This window comes from Grus americana, chromosome 6, assembly GCF_028858705.1.
Source record: "Grus americana isolate bGruAme1 chromosome 6, bGruAme1.mat, whole genome shotgun sequence".
Classification (NCBI taxonomy): Eukaryota; Metazoa; Chordata; class Aves; order Gruiformes; family Gruidae; genus Grus; species Grus americana.
The window spans coordinates 34,354,862-34,375,842 of record NC_072857.1 but is presented as its reverse complement, the minus strand read 5'-3'; the positions used below and the strand labels follow the sequence as shown (position 1 = coordinate 34,375,842).

Genomic DNA, 20,981 nt, shown 5'->3' with positions numbered 1-20,981 from the left:
GTGTAGCAGGTATATGCAAGTCAATTATAAAGTAAGTTAAATTCTAGTGAGGATGAGTAAATTGTTATTTGTATTTCAGCAGCTGCCAATAGAAATCTCTGATTCTTAACAAGAATCAGGATTTTTTATTTATGTACAGCAATAAAAGGGAATTCCAGTTCTTAAACTTCCTTATTTTAAAGAACACTTTTAAAATCCCTGAGACTTGCTAATTTGGAGAAAATTTGGAAAGTCCCTTAAGGATTTTTCCACTTGCAAATGTTGCATTGATCAAATCTTGGAACAGTGGAGGGGATTGAAAATTTTCATGAAGAGAAGTGATACCAAACTGATTAATTTACTGGACTTTTAAGTGGCATTAAGCTGAGTTGTTTTAAGCTGTAAAATGCTTTGATCAGAGTTACAAAAAAATGTGTATAATGTTAGATTACAGTATTTTTAATTTAGGATTATATTCCATAATCATAGCTTTAAGTCATATATTAATATTTATCATTTTCCACTTAAACACTTGACTGGTTTTATTGGAATACGTTTCTAATTGAAAACTTTATTTCACAGACAGGCCTCATAACCCTATGGTGAATGCTGGAGCAATTGTGATCACATCTTTAATCAAGGTAAAAAGTTAAGTTTTAGTTTCTCTTGAAGTATTTTAATAGAATGTAGAAAAAGAATATTGTAGATTATGAACTGTTTTCATTTTATATGTGCAATACCTGATGGCAGTTTACTCATTAGCAGATAGACAAGATCTGATGTTTTGGAAATAGTAACACTTCCAAACAAATGCAATATTAGAATAGCAATTTTTAAAAAGTGATAATGCAGCTGAAAGACTTTTTCCTTAGTGTTTTTACTTTCTGTTTCCTTCTTTAACTGCACAACACTTGATATTCTCCTGAGAGAATTGCCTCATACTTGTTAAATGCTAAGAGAGTGTCCTCAGGAATATACTTTTTAGCACTCAGAAATATGTTTCTGAATGTCTAATGTTCTTATATAGCATAAAGTTACAAGAGTATTTCTTGCTGTGCAGAAGAAATGAAGATACTCTAATTTGTACAGGAGCAATGCAGCTATATGTGCACGTCAGTCTTAATACTGAACTTGTCCGCTATTAACATACTGTACAACTAAATTATGTTTAACTTCTATGTTACGTAGTTTCTGTTGGAGTGTTAAATGTGCTTTCTTAAATAAGTGTATTTGGAAACAGTTACCTGTATTTTGCTGAGTAAACCGTAGCTGAATAATATGACTTAACATCTTTAGTCCATGATCTTGCGAATTTCGGAAAGCTGTATTTTACTTTTCCTTAGAATAGCTCTATATATCTCTTGAAGTTGTAAATTGCTTAAATTCCACATAATGCTAATGTTTGCCAGATACTTCACTTGTATTTTCTGCCTTTTTCTGGTAGCCACTAGTAAAAATACCAACACATTTATTTTAAGGGTACCTGCTTAGAATTGTGGGGAGCATGTCAGTCCCCTGGAGTTTTTAAGTTACTTCAGGGATCTAAAAATTCTTATGTACAGCCTTTGTCTTCGTTATGTTTCAAAGTCCGTTAGCTATAGTGTTCCCTACCTCCTATTTCCAAATTGTTGACTTTAAAATTACTTAGATCATGATTTTCTGTTATTTTGTATTTAAAAAAGGTGTAAGAACTCCTGCTTAAAGACATTTATCTTTAATAGCTGTAGGTGAAAGAAAATGGCCTTAAGTATGACAGGTAAATTTATTCACATTTAATATTTTTTAAAGGTTGACTGAGCATTGAAATTCACTTGGATAATAGTGAATTTTAAAATCTGACTTAACACATTTGTCTGAACTGTCAAAATGTTAGTCCTACTACAACATGCCCTACTGGCCTTAAGGCAAAACACAAGCATGTGCCTCTTGCAGGAGGCACATAGTTCTTGATAAATGGTGTACTTCTAAATAGATAACATGTATTTGTTTACTGCATGCAACTGTGATATTTGTTAGAAGGTTGGGTGGATTTTTTTTGCTGGGTGGTTTTTTATTTTTTTGCTGTAATGTTCTTATGAAGAGTATTGCATTGCACTGATGTTTTTGCATGTGGTAACTGCACGTCTAATGGACACATATCATACTTATCGCACTCCATTATTTGTTTTCAGTGTGATTAAAACGTAGATTATGTTATGTACTGCTTCCACTAAGGTGCCATTTATCATTTGAATAACTAACCAAACTAAATATATTCTGAAGAAAATTACATAGATGGCCATAGGTACGAAGTTACTTATAGTTGTATCTTTTGTGAAATAACTTCTTTACAATCTGCAACTTACCAGTATTCCTACTAATTATTCAGTGATATGAGTAATTCACATTTAAATTTGATCTAATCTAAGACTTTTTTTCTGGATAAAGGTGGCTTCATTAACCCATGTTTTGCTCTCAGTTCCTCTGCATTCATTCTGTTTATTTAAGGTGTTCCTTGAGTATCTTGAAGACTGTGTATGGCTCCTAGAGTCCAAGAAAATGAAGGGATTAGTAAACATGGTCGAATTTACCATGTATGACAGATTTATCTAATGATAGCATGTCGATAGCTATGGAGAGATTGTTGCTGTATTTCAGTGTTAAGAATGCTTTTACCTCCTTGGATATTCATTATTTTCTCTCTTTCTGAGAAATTGATACAAGAAGTCTTTCAAAACTTACATACATTGTACTGAATGTAGCAGCTGTTTAGCTGTTATGACTTTGCACACAACCGCCCTTAGAATCTGACATAACTTATGATTACCTGTGGATAAGAGATGACGCTTGGAGTAATCTTTTTGTCAGAATATGTAATGTGTTAACATTGTAGGGGGAAAAGGCGTTCCTGACTACCTTAAGAATTTGGTATATGTACCTTGGAACAGAGCATTGACCTAAACTGTAATGTTATGTTTAGTCTGTGCTATTCATGATAATAAATAATAAAGTGCGTGTGCATGTTAAGTTGCACATTTGCTGGGCTTACTTAGGCATGACTATGTCATGCTTTTACCAGCTTAAATGATCCTCCTACTGTCATGTGCTTGGAACTACAACATATTCACATTTTGGTCCCTTATCTCATGGCTCTGTTCTAACTGTACTTGCATTACACTCCACACACTGTTCCAGCAATTTAAAGTGTGTATCTACAATAAAAATGCTTTAGCAAAAGGACATCCTGGGGGCCAGTTTTAATGAAATAAAATTGTTGAAAAACCCTAAGGACCTTTTGTTTGTAATTGTACAGCCATTTGCCTTTATTACTACTTACATAAATTACATAGTTATAACAATTTTCAAATAATTGTTATCAAAAGAAAATTGTAGTGGCAATTACAGGAGTTTGTGGAAAAGCGATATTAGATAAGATGGTAAATTCTTACATGTCTCCAAGGAAACATAGGTGCTCAAAAGAAGAAGATTCAGCTCCTGTACGGATTTAGCACAGATTCAGTGCTCTGTAACCACACAGCTTTCTGTACATCACACTGACTGGGAAAAGTCTTCATTGCCTGTAGTATAAATAGATTTTAATGCTTTGATCTGTTGGTTTTTTTTTTTTTCTTAAACCTTAAACGCAATTCCCAAAGCGTGTCAACTCCAGGCATATCAGTGGTTGTGTCAGCGATTGCCCACTTCCACCTGTGTTCGCTGGCTGCGAGGGCAGTGTGTTAGGGGTGCAAGCGAGATGAAGAGGAAGGGTCCAGACTGAGCTATGTTGAAAGCAGATGACTGTGGAAGGAACCATCAGAGAACAAGGGGTTAATCTTAAGTCATTTTTATTGTATGCTTCAAGATTCCATCTGTAGATAAAAGCTTTCCTAGTGTAACAGCAAAGGTTTGGGCTAATATAAAACCTGTAAGTGCTGCCAGCCGCGTGCAGAATCTTACACAGACAGTGGCGACAGACTTGAACGCTTGGTGAAGGGAGGCGTTCTATGGTAACGGAGTAATGTGGGAAGCATTTAGACATGTTCGGGGACATAGCAATATTCATAGTCCTTGCAAAAAATGTGGTGTACGAGAAAATGAATATGCTGATCTTGCTGACACTGAAAAAACTTAATTCGATGAAAGCTTTGCTTTTTTTGTACAAAACAGAGGTGCATCCGATATACTTCAGAGCTTTCTAAGTATGCTGATAAGTCATAAAATAAATGAGTCCAGGTGTGCCAAGGGTCTGTTTGCTGTCAGGATACAGTTATTAGGAAACCTCTACAGTTACGGCCTAATACTTGATGGGTGGGGAAAATGCATGATTGATTGGGTTTATTTGACAATATAGTTGCAATAAATAGTGCAGATTTAGCTTAATTGCTCTATGCCATCCGCTCCAGTTATCCTTCCCGATAGACTGATGTATAAATGTTCATGCATACCACTTTAAAACATGTGTTGGTGCTGTGATCTTCTCTGCCAGATACTTGTCTTTATTTTGGTGATATTTCCTCTCTTCCTGGGTTATTAATTTTCTTGTAGTAACTAATTTTCAATAGAATGTACGTTCATGTTATTCTGCACTTGCTTTTTATTATAACTTGAATGTATTTGATGTTATTTGACATAAACTATGTAGTAGTGATACTTGAAATGACGTGTTTTCAGTGGTCACATTTGCAAGTATTTAATACCTGAAGGACACAAAAATAATTCTTACATGTATTTGAAATAATAATACTGTTGGTCTTAGTGGGTCAAATACTGTCTGTGACAGTGTGCTCTCAAGTATTTCAGAGCTGAAAATGGCACGCTAAGCAGTCAAGACACCACTTCTCACAGAACAGGCCCAGATTAACAAATAAAATTAAAAACATGTGTAAGTACATAAAGCTAAAATAAAGACATTAATAGTTAAGTTGATGTAAAATGCACAAATGTAAAAAAAAAAAAAAATTTTCTTGCACTCTGACATAGTTTAACATTTTTTTTCCACTGGATGTTTTCATCACAGTATAGGGTTAGGTTATAAATTGGCTTAAAAAATTCTAGAAATTAATTTTTAAATAGTCTTCTATTAGAAGATTATAAACTTCTCATGATCCAGATGTTTTTATTAGCTTGGCTTAGATTCTAAGTTGAAAAATTATTTTAACAAGAGACACATGGTATGAGCTTACTGGTATAAGCATATAAACATTGAATGTTGATCAATGAGAAGTGGCTACTATTAACTACTTTTCTAATAAATATTGCCGAATTTTGTTGTTGCAAGCTCTGGTAAGTATCCATGGGTCTCTTTCCTATGGATATATATATAGGCATGCAACCTATGCAACTGCTTATATTCTCCTAGTAGAAATACAAATAAAAGTACCTTGGTGGTTTGTTTGTTTTGTTTTTTTTTTTAAAAAAGGGAAGATCACTAAAACCTGACACAGTCAAAAAATTCAAACTTATGATTGACAGCCATAGTGTCCGTTGTGATTTTAAGTGTTTACAAAATTGTATTGAGCTGTCTTCTGCAAGTTTGAATTTTCTACCTATCAAACTGCTTCAATTTCATTTTGTATTCATTTAGAAGTGCTTTTTCATATGTATATATACACACAAGCATGTATACAGTAAGTGTGTATATGAACATATGTTCCAGTAAATGTACTAAGTGTTTGTGGAGTTAGTGCATGGAACGTTTCCTTTGATGTTCTAGACAGACGAATTGCATCTGAACTTAAATAAAAATACTTTTTAAGAAATACTGTCACAGTGCCCCCAACCTCATAGGCTAAACCGAGCTAAAAATAAGAAGCACTGGTGCAAGAACAGAAGCTTTCTTGTCTCTCATATTTTTTTTAAATTATTATGGAAAAGTTGCTCAGTATTCTGAATGTTAGGATTTTATATTTGCAATTGAATTTTAATCATAGAATGTGTGTTGCCTCTGTGTCTCTTCAGCTTTTTAGGAGCAGCAGCATACCTCTGTCAGCTGCTGAAAGAGGGAAACTAATATGTTGGTTTTTTTAGTCATCGTGTGTATGGAAGCAAAGTTTTCTGTTTTAGTTACCTGTTATGTTAAATCCCCACTGAAGTCTTGGTCATGTTATTACTTAGGCAAATATTTTAGGTATACAAGCAGTCTAATTTCAGTAACAATGCTTTTGTGTGTGATACCGAGTACCTATACAAGTGTGTGGAACATCAAGGACTAAAAATGCATCATATGAGTTAGTATACAGAAGATTTTCTTCCCAAAATATGAGATTAGATGTAAATTTTGAAAAGAAACCTTTTTTTTACAACAAGTTGATGTGGAAAATTTACATTGAGTCTTTTGCCCACCAATTTTATACGCTGCTAGTAAAGCCAGGTTTTCGTTGAAGGGCTAGGGATTTTTTTTTCAACTGGGCAAAAAAAAGTGTATTATGTATTTATATTTTTGCAGAAAGCATGATCCCTTCCTTCCTCTTTCTTTTTTTTTAACAAAAGAACTTGTTTCAATTTATTATACGTGTCTAACCATACAATTATCAATGCAGCATCCCATAACTAATGCTGACCCACTTTCCCAGAAAAAGATGTTCATTGTGCATTTGAAAGGTTGAAAAGGTTTTTGTGGTTTAAATGTTGTTACATATTTTACAGCATTAGGATCTATGGAATATTTTGACAACTGCAACAGTTCAATGAAGTTGGTAATTTCTTCTTTTAATTATTTTTCATTGAACAGATTTGGAGTTAAATTTTTAAGACTTGTGTTCTGGTATATTATACAGGAACATTTTGATGAAATGTGTCATGATTTTTTTTTATCTTATTGCAAATTAGCTAGAGATTATTGCCTCTAATAGTAAGGTCATTAGCCTTTAAGCATAAGATAACCACTGGCGCATAATTTTGACAAAAGAGTGTGGTGTTCCTTTCAGCTAGTGATCGTACGTGTATGACTGCACATCCTCTTGTAGACGAGCTGATGCATGGGCTTCAGAGATTATCTGCAACACCCTAATCCACATACAGAGTGGGAAATGAGACTGGCTTTACGCATTTCATTAAGTAAAATACTGGTTGATATAAAGCTTCAGTTTTTTCCACTTCCTTCCCCATTCCCATACTAAACACAGTGCAAGTAGTGTCTTGAATTGTTTGAGATATGTTAAACTGAATTCTGTTATTTAAATGGAGTATCTTTAATACTAAAATTATTTATAAAAATATCTTCTCCAAATACATTGTTTCCACTTGTGTATGTGATGCCATTGTTTTTTTTTAAACTTCCTTCAAAAAATACTACTTGGCTACTTCAAAAAAATTAAAAACTCCTCCCAGTAGACCATGTGCTATTTTTTACCTCCCACCCCTCTTTCAACATCTTGCTATAGGAATTTGTGAAAGGTCACCTGTCAGAGACCTATAAAGAATTAATGCATCTTTAACTGGCAGCTACTAAATTTGAGAATGTTCTTAAATGGGGGGAGGGAGGGAAGAAGCCCCAAAATAACACCCCTCGTCCTCCCCAAGAAACCAAACCAACCAACCCTAAGATTTAAGTTTCACTAGCATCCTCGTTAAGTTGGATTTAGATTTCTCCTTGCATTGTTAGCAGAATTATGTACTCTACAATGTTAAATTCCATTTTTCTAAGTATTTAATTTTTAATAGGTAGGACATTGATCAGATATTAATCAAATCAGATTTTTTTTTATTAAATACAGTGCTTTTCATAGTAAGGGGTAACACTTTATTTTAAGTCTTCATTCTAAATTCTTAGCATGGGCGTTAGCCATGGAAATATTTTAATTTCAGTAGCCTGAACTTTCTTATGCTCAGCTCTGTTGGTAATATAAGAATACCTTTGGGTTACTAATCTATAAAAAGTTAGTGTTTTCATTATAATTATCCTGATTGTAGTTACTTTAGTATTTTTTACTTATCTACTACGTTTACTTATGCCAAGCACGTAAAGTTGAATAGAGAGCACTTAAAATAAAGCATACCTTTTTCAGTTTAAATTCATTTCCAACATACAGGTGTTTGATAAGTCTAATAGGATTATTTAATTTAAATGATAATGAAAGATTTACTTATCTAACACTTTAATTTTTTCGTTAATATATGAAATGATTGTAGTACCTTGTTCTTAATTAGCCTCATACCTTAGTTATAAGCATTAAAAATCCTAATACTGTTAAGTGAACTAACTTCTTTCTTACGTTAACAATTTTTGTAAATTATTTTTTCTTTTCTTGCAGCAAGGAGCAAATAATGCAGAAAAATTTGACTACGTAAGTTAATGTTATAACATTCCTTTTCTAAACTTAAATTCAGTGCGAAAAGTCTCAAGATGGCAAGGGAATTGCAAGTGAAATTTTACTAACTTCAAATGTTTTGTATTTTTATCTGTACTTGGTTGTTTAAACACTTAGTGATTTGGATTGCATTTGTAAAGTTATGTTACAAGGTTTAGAGTAAGGCTGGATTGAAAGTTCATCAGTTACAACTTTTTGATGTCCGAAAATGTTAGCATGCTTTTCTCCCCCTCCTCTCTGTCTCCAACAGGTGATGCAATTCATGAATAAAATGGCTGGTAATGAGTATGTTGGATTCAGTAATGCTACGTAAGTATTTTTTATTTACTTAATGAAGTGAGGTGGAAAATGCCTCAACTGATAGTTGACATACTGAGTTTATGGCAAAGTTCAGTTATTTGCATTAAACCCATCATTTCATTCCTAATATTTGAGGCTGTCTTTGGCTTAAAATTTATAGGAACTGAAGTTGTGCATGTCTGACATGAGTGTGGCTAAATCTCACATAAAAGTGTCGGTTACCTCTTTGAAATGTCATTATTCTGTCTTAGTGCTCTGTTGGTGCTATGACAGTGAGAGCTGTAAGTGCAACTTTTATCTTCCTGGCATTCATATTAAAAATTAAACTCTGCATGTCGATGGCTGCATATCATCAAATGTTTAGATAGCGTACTTTATACACTTGGGACTCTTCATGCTTTTTGACTTTGCCTGTTTAAATTCTCTTCTAAAACAATTCCCCCCCTTAACTCAATGTATAGCATTCCAAAAGTCCTGAGAGCTTTTTGAGGCAGCACTGGGAAAATCCTAAGGATGCCATATAGCAGAGTTGCTTCCAGGTTGCTCATTGGCATGCACGTGCAGAGAAGCAGAATGAGATAACTAGTGTTTTTCTGAGCTTTGTTAATGTAAAAGTGGAAGGAACCGACAGGCGAGAATTACCTACCCATGTACCCATACAGATTCCTCCTTTAGGTTTCATCCTGAACTTAATCATCACGATAAACAGTGCAGCCATCGGGCTGCTTGCTGTTTGACCCGCAGCTTGATCCGTGGATTCTTCTCTGGTTTGGTCAGTGTTGTCAGTGAATGACCCTTTCACTACAGCTCCCTGTGGGGTGTTTCGTGCCCCTGTGGCCTTCTTGGAAACCCTTCTAAGAGCAGGGTCTTGCGCTTCTTTGCCTTATCTCCAAGTCAGCTTATGTATGCGTAGGTAGCCAGTACCGTGTGTATTTGGATGTCAGAGCTAACTCGCTCCATCCAACTGGCTGTACTGGGGTGAGCTTCTATGGCAACTTCTGTCCCATTCGTAGAATGTTTGTATTCAGAAGTAACGTATCCTTTACATGCAGTTTTACTGAATTGCGTTATGCGTCTCTGAAGTTCAGCAGTTGTTTTTTTGTTTGTTTGACATGTTGTCTTGTCTCGGTTTTATTTTTTTTTTTTTTTTAAGGTTCCAGTCCGAAAGAGAGAGTGGAGATAGAAACTTTGCGATCGGCTATTACTTGAAAGAAAAAAAGGTTGATCTCTTTTGTTAATTGTATTTTGAAGACTGTGTGGTGGGGTTTTTTCATAGTCTGTGGAGATTTTTAATTTATGTAATGTACAGTATGGCATAAATTATTCTAATACTGTATATGTTTTCATCCTGTTACTCAAAATGCTGTCATTTAGAAAGCGCGATACTTATGTTATTCTAATAGAACACCTGTAATATTTTTTTTGTATCATAGCCATGATAATTCGTTTTATCTGTTGTAAAATGCATAATCTGTGCTGTACGGATGACTTTATAAAACTCCTAGATGCATTTTGAAGTTTGCTGATTTAAAGATGTTGAAAGCTCTACTGAAAAATATTTTAATACCTCATTTATTGACCTCACTGCACTGTGTTATTTTTAAATCTGACGTGATTTAAGTTTTCTACTTGTTATGTATAAGTACATATTTGATTTTAAATCAGCCTAACGTTAATATGCTGACAGGAATATAGCTTAATTTATGTCTCTCTAAAAGCAGTACTTAAAAAAAATCATAATTTTACCTAAAGACTCTCTTTATTTTTCTTCCTCAGTGCTTTCCTGAAGGCACGGATATGGTTGCTATACTAGACTTCTATTTTCAGGTAACTGACTTTGAAATTGAGACTCATTATAGACTTAAAATTACTATTATAAGCAGTAGAAGCTGATTTGTTCATAGATATGAAGGCTTTAATGGCTTAGAGTTAAACTCGTCAGCTTCTGTTAAACTCTGTTTGGAAGTGAACAATGTACATTTGATGTATCCAGATTTGCTTTTGTTTAGGTGATATACTTAGGTGTCTTTATTGCTAATTCAAACTAGCAATAGTCTTTAAAGCACTAGTAGTTAGAAGCTTAAAATGTTTTGTATTACTTCAATGAGTTTGACAAAATATTTCTGCTTCTTTGGGTTGCTGCTCTATATTGTACTGTGAAATACTTTAAACTCTATGTGTAACTACAGTAGTATATGCATGCTGTGTTGGAAGCTCAAGGGTAGTGTTATAAATGAAATAATATCTCCTCCCTTTTGTTTAGTTCAATGCTTATGAGTAACACAAAGAATCTAGTCATGTATAATCTCTCCTCCCCCTTTTTTTTGTTTGTTTTTTTCTTTTTTACTTTCAGCAAGTTATTTGCAACTGTCACAAAATGAGAACTTGGCAAGTGTGAGGTATTTCCTCAGTAAGGGTTTCCCAATGTTAAAACATTCACAACTCTCAGCTCTGCTGCATGTAGTTCTCAAGAGGCAGTTCAAATTGTGTTACTGATTCAGTCTGTCTGGGATAGTTTAAAAAAAAAAATCCAGAGTTTAGTTCTCAGAATGAATCTGCTTTTGATTCATGAGACATGCTCTCACTCATGCAAATTATAAACAGTATTTTTTTAAATGCAAATTTTATCTGAGGTTTTTGTATTGGGATGCACCTGCTCTAATCTTAAATGGAGTTGACTGTTGATGAAGTAAGGTATATGTGATTAGCCTTAGTTGACCTCTTCTTGAGTTGGAAACTAGGTACAAACTAATAGTCTTCTCTGAACTTCTGTTACAGAACAAAACTGATAATTTATTTGAATTTACTGTTTAAACATGCTTTTTAAATGCTTCCTATCCCACTGCCTCAAGTCCTGATATGTTTCTGAGTGCAAAGCTATTCCTAAGTTAAGAAATGCCAAACCTAACTTTTCGGATGTATTTTAATTTGGCCTCATTTTCATGCATTGTTATCTCTAATTTCATAACTGCGTGTCATTCTTTCTTCCCCTTGCAAAATGCCCTTTTCACTCCACACTCGGAAAAAGGGCAGCTCATACACGAGTGGCAATTCTGTTTTTCTTTTCTTCTCCTCACTGTACAACACTTACTTTCCACCACTCTGCTCAGATTCTACTTAAAAGGCTAGTTATTTCTTTTCTTTGTGTTTTCTGTAATGCTCCTCCTTTGTGTAATTGGAACTTTCTGAACAGGAATAAACTTATTTTCCTATTGTCTCTGTAAAGTCAGGATGGATTATTCTCATTTTAGAGAACCGAGGTACAAAACGCAGGTGCTTAAAGTGAGAACCTAGAAACACTTTTTTTCAAAGTAGGTGATATTATGTAATACTTCATATGTTTAAAACACAGTTGCCATTTTAGATGCGTCTCTGACAATCTCTTGATTTGCAACTCCAGTTGATTGGACTAGGATGTATTGAGTTTGGCACCCGGAAAATAAGAATTCCAGGTAGTAACTACTCATGCAAACTTGGCTTAGGTAACTTCATGAAGTATCGTGTAATGACTGTTTGGCAAAAGCAAGAATACAAGCACTAGTTTGTTTACTTTTCAGAGTAGCATTTCAGTTTCAGGTTGAAACCAGCTTATCTTTTGGTTTCTGCAGAAATGAGGCAACATCAGGTGATGGCATCATATCACATTTCCTGATGTGTCACCAAAGTATGTATAGTCTGTACTGAAGCAGGGATCCTGGGAGAAACTATGGTGTGGTCGTATCATTAATATATCAAAAAGCATATATGAGAGAAAGGTGAAATGCGGCTGCATCAGCAGGAAGTGCTGGCATTAAGACTTGCATGTGCTAGAGTTTGCAGCTTTAAAATGTACTTTTAATAAATGTGTGTGGTCTTCTAAGGCTTAAAAAAAAGCCACACAAAACAAACTCAAATTGGAAAAAAACCCCAGTCATTCTGTGGCTTTTCTGTTTAAGCAGATGCAGAATACCAAGATTGTTTTCCAGACCTCTTCCTCTCAATGGAACGTAAGGGGGGGTGGGGGGAGGAATCAGGCGGAGACACTAACCCATGTAAAATACTATCCCAAAGTATTAAGAGGGCTTACAAACACTGTTGCTGGGATCTTTATAGTTGGAAGATTCAGACCGTATTAGTTGATGCTACTAGCGTCACCTGTAATAAACGTTACGCTACAGGTTATTTTATGAAATGTTATTTCTATAGAGACATATCGTTGATCCTGCTATAGTTGGCCTTGCTGTGCTAGAAGTATCAGTTCTTATAATCTCAATTTCTTTTTCATAAGCTTTGCTCGATAGAAGTGACATGTGAGTCGGCAAGTGTGATGGCAGCAACTCTGGCTAACGGCGGCTTTTGCCCAATCACTGGTGAAAGAGTACTGAGTCCTGAAGCAGTCCGGAACACCTTGAGCTTAATGCATTCCTGTGGCATGTACGACTTCTCAGGGCAGTTTGCCTTCCATGTAAGTAGTTTTCAGATATTAATCATAGCTGACCAGGAAGGTTGGTCTGTGCGATTGTTTTCCATGTTCCAGGGCTGGCCGGCTGGCTTCTGGGGTGAGGAAGGGGGTGTTACATTAATCGTTTAGAATTTGAACAAACCATATGGGAAAATCCCACCTAGAATTCATGGCATGTCTAGTACACCATACGTTATAGTACTTACTATTCTCTGCCACTTCACATTTGGGAGTCCTTTTCATGTTAAATACTGTCCTTTAAGAGAGGCTCTTCATGAGAGAAACAAGTGGTTGATGCAGATGTAACTGGAAACAGCATAACTCAAGAAATCCTGCTGTGTGGGAGAAAAGGGTAGCAGAAAGCCTTTGCAGACAGTTGCTTTTTCTTCACCAACTCAGGCTGTTTCATAAATTGTTCTCGTGTGTTCTAAAAGCGGCTGTCACACACAGCGTATATACTATGCTTCCATTTTCCAGCAGTACGTTTCTTACATGTAAGTATTTAGAGATGTACTGCACCTTATTTGTGTGTTCAGCATTTTGGTTTGAGTGTCTTTAGTTTTTCCTCATTGCATACAAGTAAAATTGATTATGATGCTTTGTGTGACTGAAAAGTTATTAGCTTACTGAGCTATGGGGATATGTGACATGTTAGTTCCTATAGGAAAAAAGCAATACCTTTATCCAGATTGTAGATAAGTAGGTTATTGGATGGCTTTATGGACAGACTCTTCTGTTTTCTTAGTGGTTTTTTTACCCTTTCCAATCAAAGTTTTAATGTATATGGCTTTGTACTACCTTGTTGCAAACTGTTCATGACAGATACACTTGTATGCTACTGCTTAGTCATAATTGCTTTTTATAATAATTTGAATTACCTTTTTCACTGTATTACTGACACTCTTTGTTACTGAGAGCAAATAACTTTATGATCGTGTACCTCAGATTGCCACGAGCTGTGCTTCAGGTTATTGTCTATATAAAAAGAGGCAAGTAGTAATGCTTTCCCAGCTTAAATTACTTTCCAGACCTCTATCTTATAAATGCTGCATATTAATATTCACAAAAATGCTAATGCATTGTGTTGCAATAATGAAGAATGTTTGCAGAGGGCTAATTGTCTAATTATTCTATAGGTTGGTCTTCCTGCAAAGTCTGGAGTTGCTGGTGGGATTCTTCTGGTTGTTCCTAATGTCATGGGCTTGATGTGCTGGTCACCTCCTTTGGACAAGATGGGCAACAGTGTGAAAGGAATTCACTTTTGTCATGTAAGCAGCATTGCCTTTAGTGTGGTGGGGGTTTTTTTCTTTCTTTTGCAGCTGATGTTTGCTGAGCTTCAGTTAGCATAGCTGAGATTTAACTGAATTAAACAGTGATTCATTACTCTACTATACATAGCAAGATTCATCTGATCCAAGGCCAAGAAGAGATGTTTCCGTTTTAGTAACAAATAACGCTAATTCAGTAAGCATTTAGAAAATACAATGCCAAAATCACTGGAGAAACTTATTGTGGAAAAGATTTGAAAAGGAACACTTCATGAAGTAATGAAAGAGCTGGTCTTCTGTATGCTGCATTAGAAGCTATAGAGCTTTATTTATAGACTTCTTTTCCTCTCCAGTCATAAAGTAAACAATTTTCAAAACTTTGGAAATGCAACTCATTTCATTGCCATGAAAGAAAAAGATTCTCATGAAATACTGCTGTTCTGCTAGATTTTTAAACAGACTTTTGTGAATAATCTGACATAAAAAATATCTTCATACATCAGACCCTGTTGTTGGGCAAGCTCTTCCTGGTTCTGTCTCTTGCTATAGAAAGGGCTGTGGACAGTCTGTTGATAGCAGAATTAGAAGCAGGAGAGATTTTCGCAGGGTACTTTGTAACAAGTAATAAAGATGTTTTGTGGGTGAGGAGAATGTAAAAAACCAGTTTTTTCTTTTCTCCCCAAAACCACCTTGTAATACTGATTAAGTAATTATAAATGGGAGGGGAAAAAAGGCTCAAAAAAGAGAACGGTGGGCTATCTAGAGCCCTGTAGGAAATGCAGGATTATTGGTAATGCATTGGAAGTTGAAGGCATAACGAGGCTTTTTCTTGTTGGTTTTCTGTTTGGTGGTTGTTGTTTTAAAGTAGTGATAACAGTTAAGCTGCAGCAGTGGTACTAGTTCCTAGGGTTATTGACAACAGCATGGAATTTACAGTATGCAAGGGTTTAGATCATGTGGATGAGCAGCAGTTAAAACTTTTCATACTTCTATTTATCTAACATCTGTACAGTTGCAAATTAAGAGTACTAGGAGTTAACTAATTCTAGTTTAAATGCTTTAAAATATTTCATATGAAATAGTCTTGTACTTGATAATTTAAATACAAAATCATAGAACAGTAGGTAGGTGAAGGATTTACTGCATTTATTCTGTGTTATAATGAGACCTAAGAACTGACCGATCATCGTGGCATACAAGTAACCTGATGTAACATTCACTTGTAAAAATACAACAGCATAGCAAAGTTTTGTAATTACAAAATTTCATGTTGTAATTCAAATGGACTTACAATCACATCATACGTTTCCTTGTTTTATCCTTTTGATTGAATTTAAAAGTTTTATATACTAGACTAGCCCAGACTATTCTTCCTGTTCCTGAAGTATTTAATACAGCTGGAGGAGAAACATATTAAAATATATATTTTGTAAATTGCTACCTGGTTTGTCTTACTTTAAAAAGGAGTTTAAAGGTGGTGTTAGAACTTAATCATATCATTTTGTTGTGTTCAAAAGGCCTTACAGAGATTAGTAGTAATTTATTAAATAAGCTTCTCTTATGACTCGTTTAAGTTACTAGGATATGATGTAAACCACAAGTGGTAGTATTAATATATGCATTTGACTGTCATATGCAAATAATAATGTATGGTTTTCTAATATTTGCAGGATCTGGTTTCTTTGTGCAATTTCCATAACTACGATAATTTGAGACACTTTGCAAAAAAGCTTGATCCTCGCAGAGAAGGTGGTGATCAGCGGGTAAGTTAATATGTGTGTTCAGTGAGTATTGCTTGTGGACATGAGAAGAAATATGGAAAGTTCTTCTCTAATTGCAAAACTGCTCAATGACATGTATTGCATCAAAGCTTTCAGATAAACTAGTTAGTTAATGTTAGTAGTGGACACTTACCTGGGTGGGCCACACTATCACAGGGGTTTGTGTAGTAGAATTTCATATTAGATTTGTAACTCTGTTTCATGCAGTTCATCTCCCGTGCTAGAGTAAGTATATGGTATCTGATAAAAGTTGCAAAGAGTTTTACTGTTCTGGTTGCCTTTAATAAAGATTTGACCAGCTGGTCAAAGGCTTAGCCTTTCTGTTCTGTGCTGCAATGCATGAGATGTGTGTTTAGCACTTTTCCACAGTGATATCTCTGAGACCACGTCTTGCTGAGAGTTGCACAGGCAGTGAATTCAGGTGTTACATGCTGTAGACAAGTGCCTGTTACTAAGGAAGTGGTGTAAGCGATCTCTGGGAATGAACTGGATGAACTGAATCCGCTCCAGCTACATGTGCAAAAGATAGAAGCGTGAGGGTCCTTGAGATAAGGAAAACCTCTTTGCTTTTATTACCGTTAATGTTTTAACTAAGGCATGAAGATTTCAATAGGAGAAGATACAGTAGAATGATTTTTAGAGTGCTTCTATTTGCATGTATACATCTTAAAAAATACCCAGTTTGGAATTTGGGTTTTTTTTAATAACTGGAAAAGTGAAAATAACAGTTTATGTGAAGAGGTGAAAAACTTGAGTCTGATAGCATTGACTGCAAGTATGGATTTTTTTCCTTCAAACACACTAATAAATAATGTATGTTGCTTGAACAACTAGCATTCCTTTGGACCAATGGACTATGAGAATCTCCAGCAAGAACTTGCTTTAAAAGAAACAGTATGGAAAAAAGTGTCACCTGAATCAAACGAGGACATCTCCAGAACCGTAGTGTATAGAATGGAAGGTCGGGGAGAGCAAAACTAAACGAATGGGTTCTAGTTTCATTAAATTCTTCATTTAAAACTCTCAAGCATCTCTAGATTTAACTTTGATTTGAATATTGTTTGCCTGGTGTTTCATTTTATATATACATTTTGTATAAATTCTGTATGCTATACCAAAAAAGACTGTCAAAGTTCAAGGGGAGAGGGGTCGGGCGGGGAAGCACATGCAAACAACAAAACCAAAACTGTTAACTAACTTTTGTAGGTACTTAAAACATATTTACTTTTTTTTAAAAAAAAAAAGTAAATCTGAATGTTTTCAAAGATATACCACTTTTGTGTATATCTGTTTATTTTTGTTTATATCTGAGAATTTTAAGTAAACTAACTTTCAGAGCTAAGCAAGAACTTACGATGTGTCCTCTTATCAGGGTCAGCATGTAAAGATAGAAGAATTTTAATGAGAATATAAAGTACAATAGTGTCAGCAAAATACAGCAAATTCATGAATCTCTAAATAATTATCTATTAAGTGGAGATAGGTTCTGAGTCATGTTATTATTGTATCCTCTTTTTTTTTTTAAATGAGCTTTCAAATCGCTTTGAATAGAAATGGATCCTTTGGATATGCCATGCTAGTGAAGATTATATATATATTTTTTGATGACACCTTTAATAATTATTAATGCTAACATTTACATAAAAAGAGGAAAAAATGGCTGGGGAGGACTGGGAGAAGGGGGGGGGAAAAACCCCCGCCTTGTCTGCAAGTTAACTAATGCAACAGAAAGATTTCTTACCAAACTATTTTGAGTGTCTTGCTAGCTGCTTGCACTGCCAGCCGGTAGTTATGACTCAGAAGCCTGCCTTACTAATACTGCTGTGCTCCACCCTAGAGAGGAATGTAAGCAATCTTGGGTTTGGAGTGGTAACCGAGTCGTGAGCAGGAAGTATATTGGGAGCGAAGCAGATAGGTAGGTGTTAGTAAAAGTGTTTACAATTAACTTATTTTTCAGCCGCTAGTGTGTGTGCATGTTCATGTGTAAGATCAGAGGTTTCGTTTACTTACACATGAGCGAATTTGTAAAAAGAGATCATTAACTGCTACTTTTTAAAATGATAGTGAGTTTGCACCTCTGTCAGCTTGCTAAGAAACAGGACTTGCATTCTTCTACTGGCAACTGCATCTGTGCATCTGCTAACTTGATAATTTTGAGTATCTTGAGCAGAGTGTCTCTTGAAATGGTGTGTGTAAACTTCAAATAGGCTCCTAGGCGATGCTGGACAGAGGGCACAGACTTGCTAAATTCTTGATACTTGTAGCTATTAGATTCTTAATGATGCTAAAAATCTTAGAAAATTATTCTCTATTTTTATAAAGTTTTCCCCTTTAAAAGCTTGCAGATATATCCCACCCCTGGTCCACATAATGCAGAATCCTGTTTATAAAGCTGTTGAAAACTTGTCCAAACAATGATAAATGGTATTAGCTGGTTGAGTGTTTTAAGAGACAATGACAGATAATTCCTTAGTAACACCTCCACCACTTCTCCCTCCCCCAATCCCTCTCCTTTTAGTTTATCTAAAACTCCAAACTGGACTCAGACGAGTTTTGCATAAGGGGAGAGTTAGGTTTTTCCTGCCCCTTTTTGTCCCATCTGGATGTTTGTGAATTAAGGGAGATGCATAAAGCAAAGCCGATGCTCTCTGAGAAAGCAAGCTGTTCTGATTACTCTGTTTAGGTATTGTTAGTTTTGCACAAACATTTGAAATAAGCTCTGACTAAACCCTGAATAATCTTCATCTAGCAGCGTATTGTAAAAAGATGGGCTTCCTGTCTTTGAAGCCTAGGATTAAAACGTTTAAACAAAACAATACAGAACATCAATTTTCAGTGAATTTGAAGTCCTACTGGGATGAAGAGGTAAATCTGTGGTGCAGATGTCAGTACTGAATGTCAGCCATGAATTGCTGAATAATAGCTGTTTTATAATCTTATCGCTATCGATAAGGTTAGGTTTGTCAGTGCTTATCTTGAAAATAAAATAAGTAAAGGCAAAGTCATGAATGTGAAAATGTCTCACCTGTTGGAGGATTTTACAGTAAACTAGTAGTTGCCAAGACATAACAAGTATTCAGATCCTGCAAAACATGTCTTTACCTGAAATACCCTCAGTTGCAAGAGGGAACGTAATGTGTCTGTGCTGCTAATGAAAAGTATTTACAGTGATGACATGTTGCTAGTTAAATTACTGATTTAATTAGAAAAGGAAAATGTATGATGCAGGATTTGCATATTAAATCTACACACTTTATTTTCTGATTTTTAGTGCTATTTCAAGCTAATTCTAAAAACATGGTTGAAGATGGAAAATTGTTCCATCTGGGTTTCAACTTGAAAATAAAAATCTTTACCGTATTTATGTTTGTCAGTTACATACAAAAGTTATGGTAGAGGCAAGTCCTGCATGGGCAATAGGAAATTAAGGAAACTATGAGATCTTTAATATGCATAATAAGAATATTTAGGGTACAGCTTACACAATCTTTACTTTAGATATATATATATTACAGTTCTGTAATATATGCTTTTGCAGCCTGTCTCAGAATTTAAGCCAGCCTCTAGTTAGGAGGAGACTCCTTTGGACCAATGATTTACTCACGGTTTCTCGTCGTGGCCCGCCACGTCTGCAGATGGCTCTTGTCCGTGACAGGGTGCACAGCAGCTGGGACCATAGTTAGGTCTGCCACCACCACTTAGCCGTGCCGGCGCTGTGCGTGGCGAGCGGGTCCGCAAGAACGCGGCGATAGAGGCTAGGCATTGAACGTTCGAAGTCCGCAACGGTTTTAGTGTTCACCTGTGCTACAGTAATAGCAATTCTTGATATTCAAGCATTTTAGCTGTTTGTTTGTTTTTCTTTGTCAGCATCATTAACATTTCATTAGAAATGTAAATGCTTTTTAAAATTTTATTTTAGCATTTGTGTTGTACTTTTTGGCTCAGTTGTTAAGTTACCTGTCTCATTTTCCATTTTTCATTTGCATTGTATGTTATTTATGTATCTCGGTTTCCGGCATGCTTAATTTTGTATTGTTTAATAAATTTATTTTAAGCTGATTTTTATTGTATTTTTTTTCTCTCAATGGAGAACGGATTTGTTCAAACACATTTTTGAGACTGAAGTGAGATAGTGAGTGCTCTGTTCTAAAAAAGATAAAAGTTCTGGAAAACTAGGTGGAATAAGCAGATTTAGTTAAATCAGTCATTGAAAACCTTCCTAAGATTTCTTTAACATTTTGTACAATAATCAATTATTATTTTTTTTTTCTCTTGGAACTGTTATCTTGGAAAGTTGAAAGCAAAGATCAAAGTAGCAAAACTTTCTCACCATGGCTTCTCTAATAAAAATGTCATGGTGCAGTAGGTTTTTATCGTCACTGCGTGTTTGTGTGGTTTTGAAGATATTCATTCAGGCACTTGGAAAATAGGTGGTTAATGGCACCAGTGCCAGGGTAGTAGTAGTCCTGAGCAGTATGAAGTGAAAAATACAGCTTGTAATAAATCACGCACAGCAAGGAAGGTGGTCCAAAAACCACATCCTTGTAGTAGCAACAGTGGGGTCTGAGCAACGATTTGTTGAATCTGGGTTTCTGGCAAAACACTTGCCCTTTTTTTTCCACAGGCTTGCTTTTTTTGCCCTGTGAAAATTTGAGATACTAAATAGTAAATGTATTTATAATGTGATGATTCTGAGGCAAGATTTTGTCACTACAGACATGTCCATACTGAGGATGGCCATAATTATTAATTTAGTTTTTCTGTAGATAGGTTTATAAACTGCAGTTACTTGTACTACGTTTTTAAAATTAGCTCTGTGTTCATCATACATACGGCATATCAAAAAATTGATTCTCTAGAAGTCATAAAGAGGAGGAAAGGCAGAAGGGTTGTAGATACAGAGAGAGAACCACGGGTGATTTAC

General features: G+C 35.2%; 1 protein-coding gene across 3 annotated transcripts in view; it reads left to right on the top strand.

Annotated features, from left to right (window-relative positions):
* Positions 1–20,981, top strand: part of GLS (glutaminase) — a 64,143-nt gene that overhangs the window by 20,900 nt on the left and 22,262 nt on the right. For 2 of the 3 annotated variants that reach the window (XM_054829489.1, XM_054829491.1), the window contains exons 7-14: positions 562–620; positions 8,211–8,243; positions 8,518–8,576; positions 9,721–9,787; positions 10,344–10,394; positions 12,835–13,011; positions 14,145–14,276; positions 15,947–16,039. In XM_054829489.1, the coding sequence (XP_054685464.1) occupies positions 562–620; positions 8,211–8,243; positions 8,518–8,576; positions 9,721–9,787; positions 10,344–10,394; positions 12,835–13,011; positions 14,145–14,276; positions 15,947–16,039 (671 nt within the window). Of the gene's footprint in view, positions 1–561; positions 621–8,210; positions 8,244–8,517; positions 8,577–9,720; positions 9,788–10,343; positions 10,395–12,834; positions 13,012–14,144; positions 14,277–15,946; positions 16,040–16,891; positions 20,115–20,981 lie in introns of those variants that run through there. The other variant, XM_054829490.1, reaches the window with a different exon arrangement.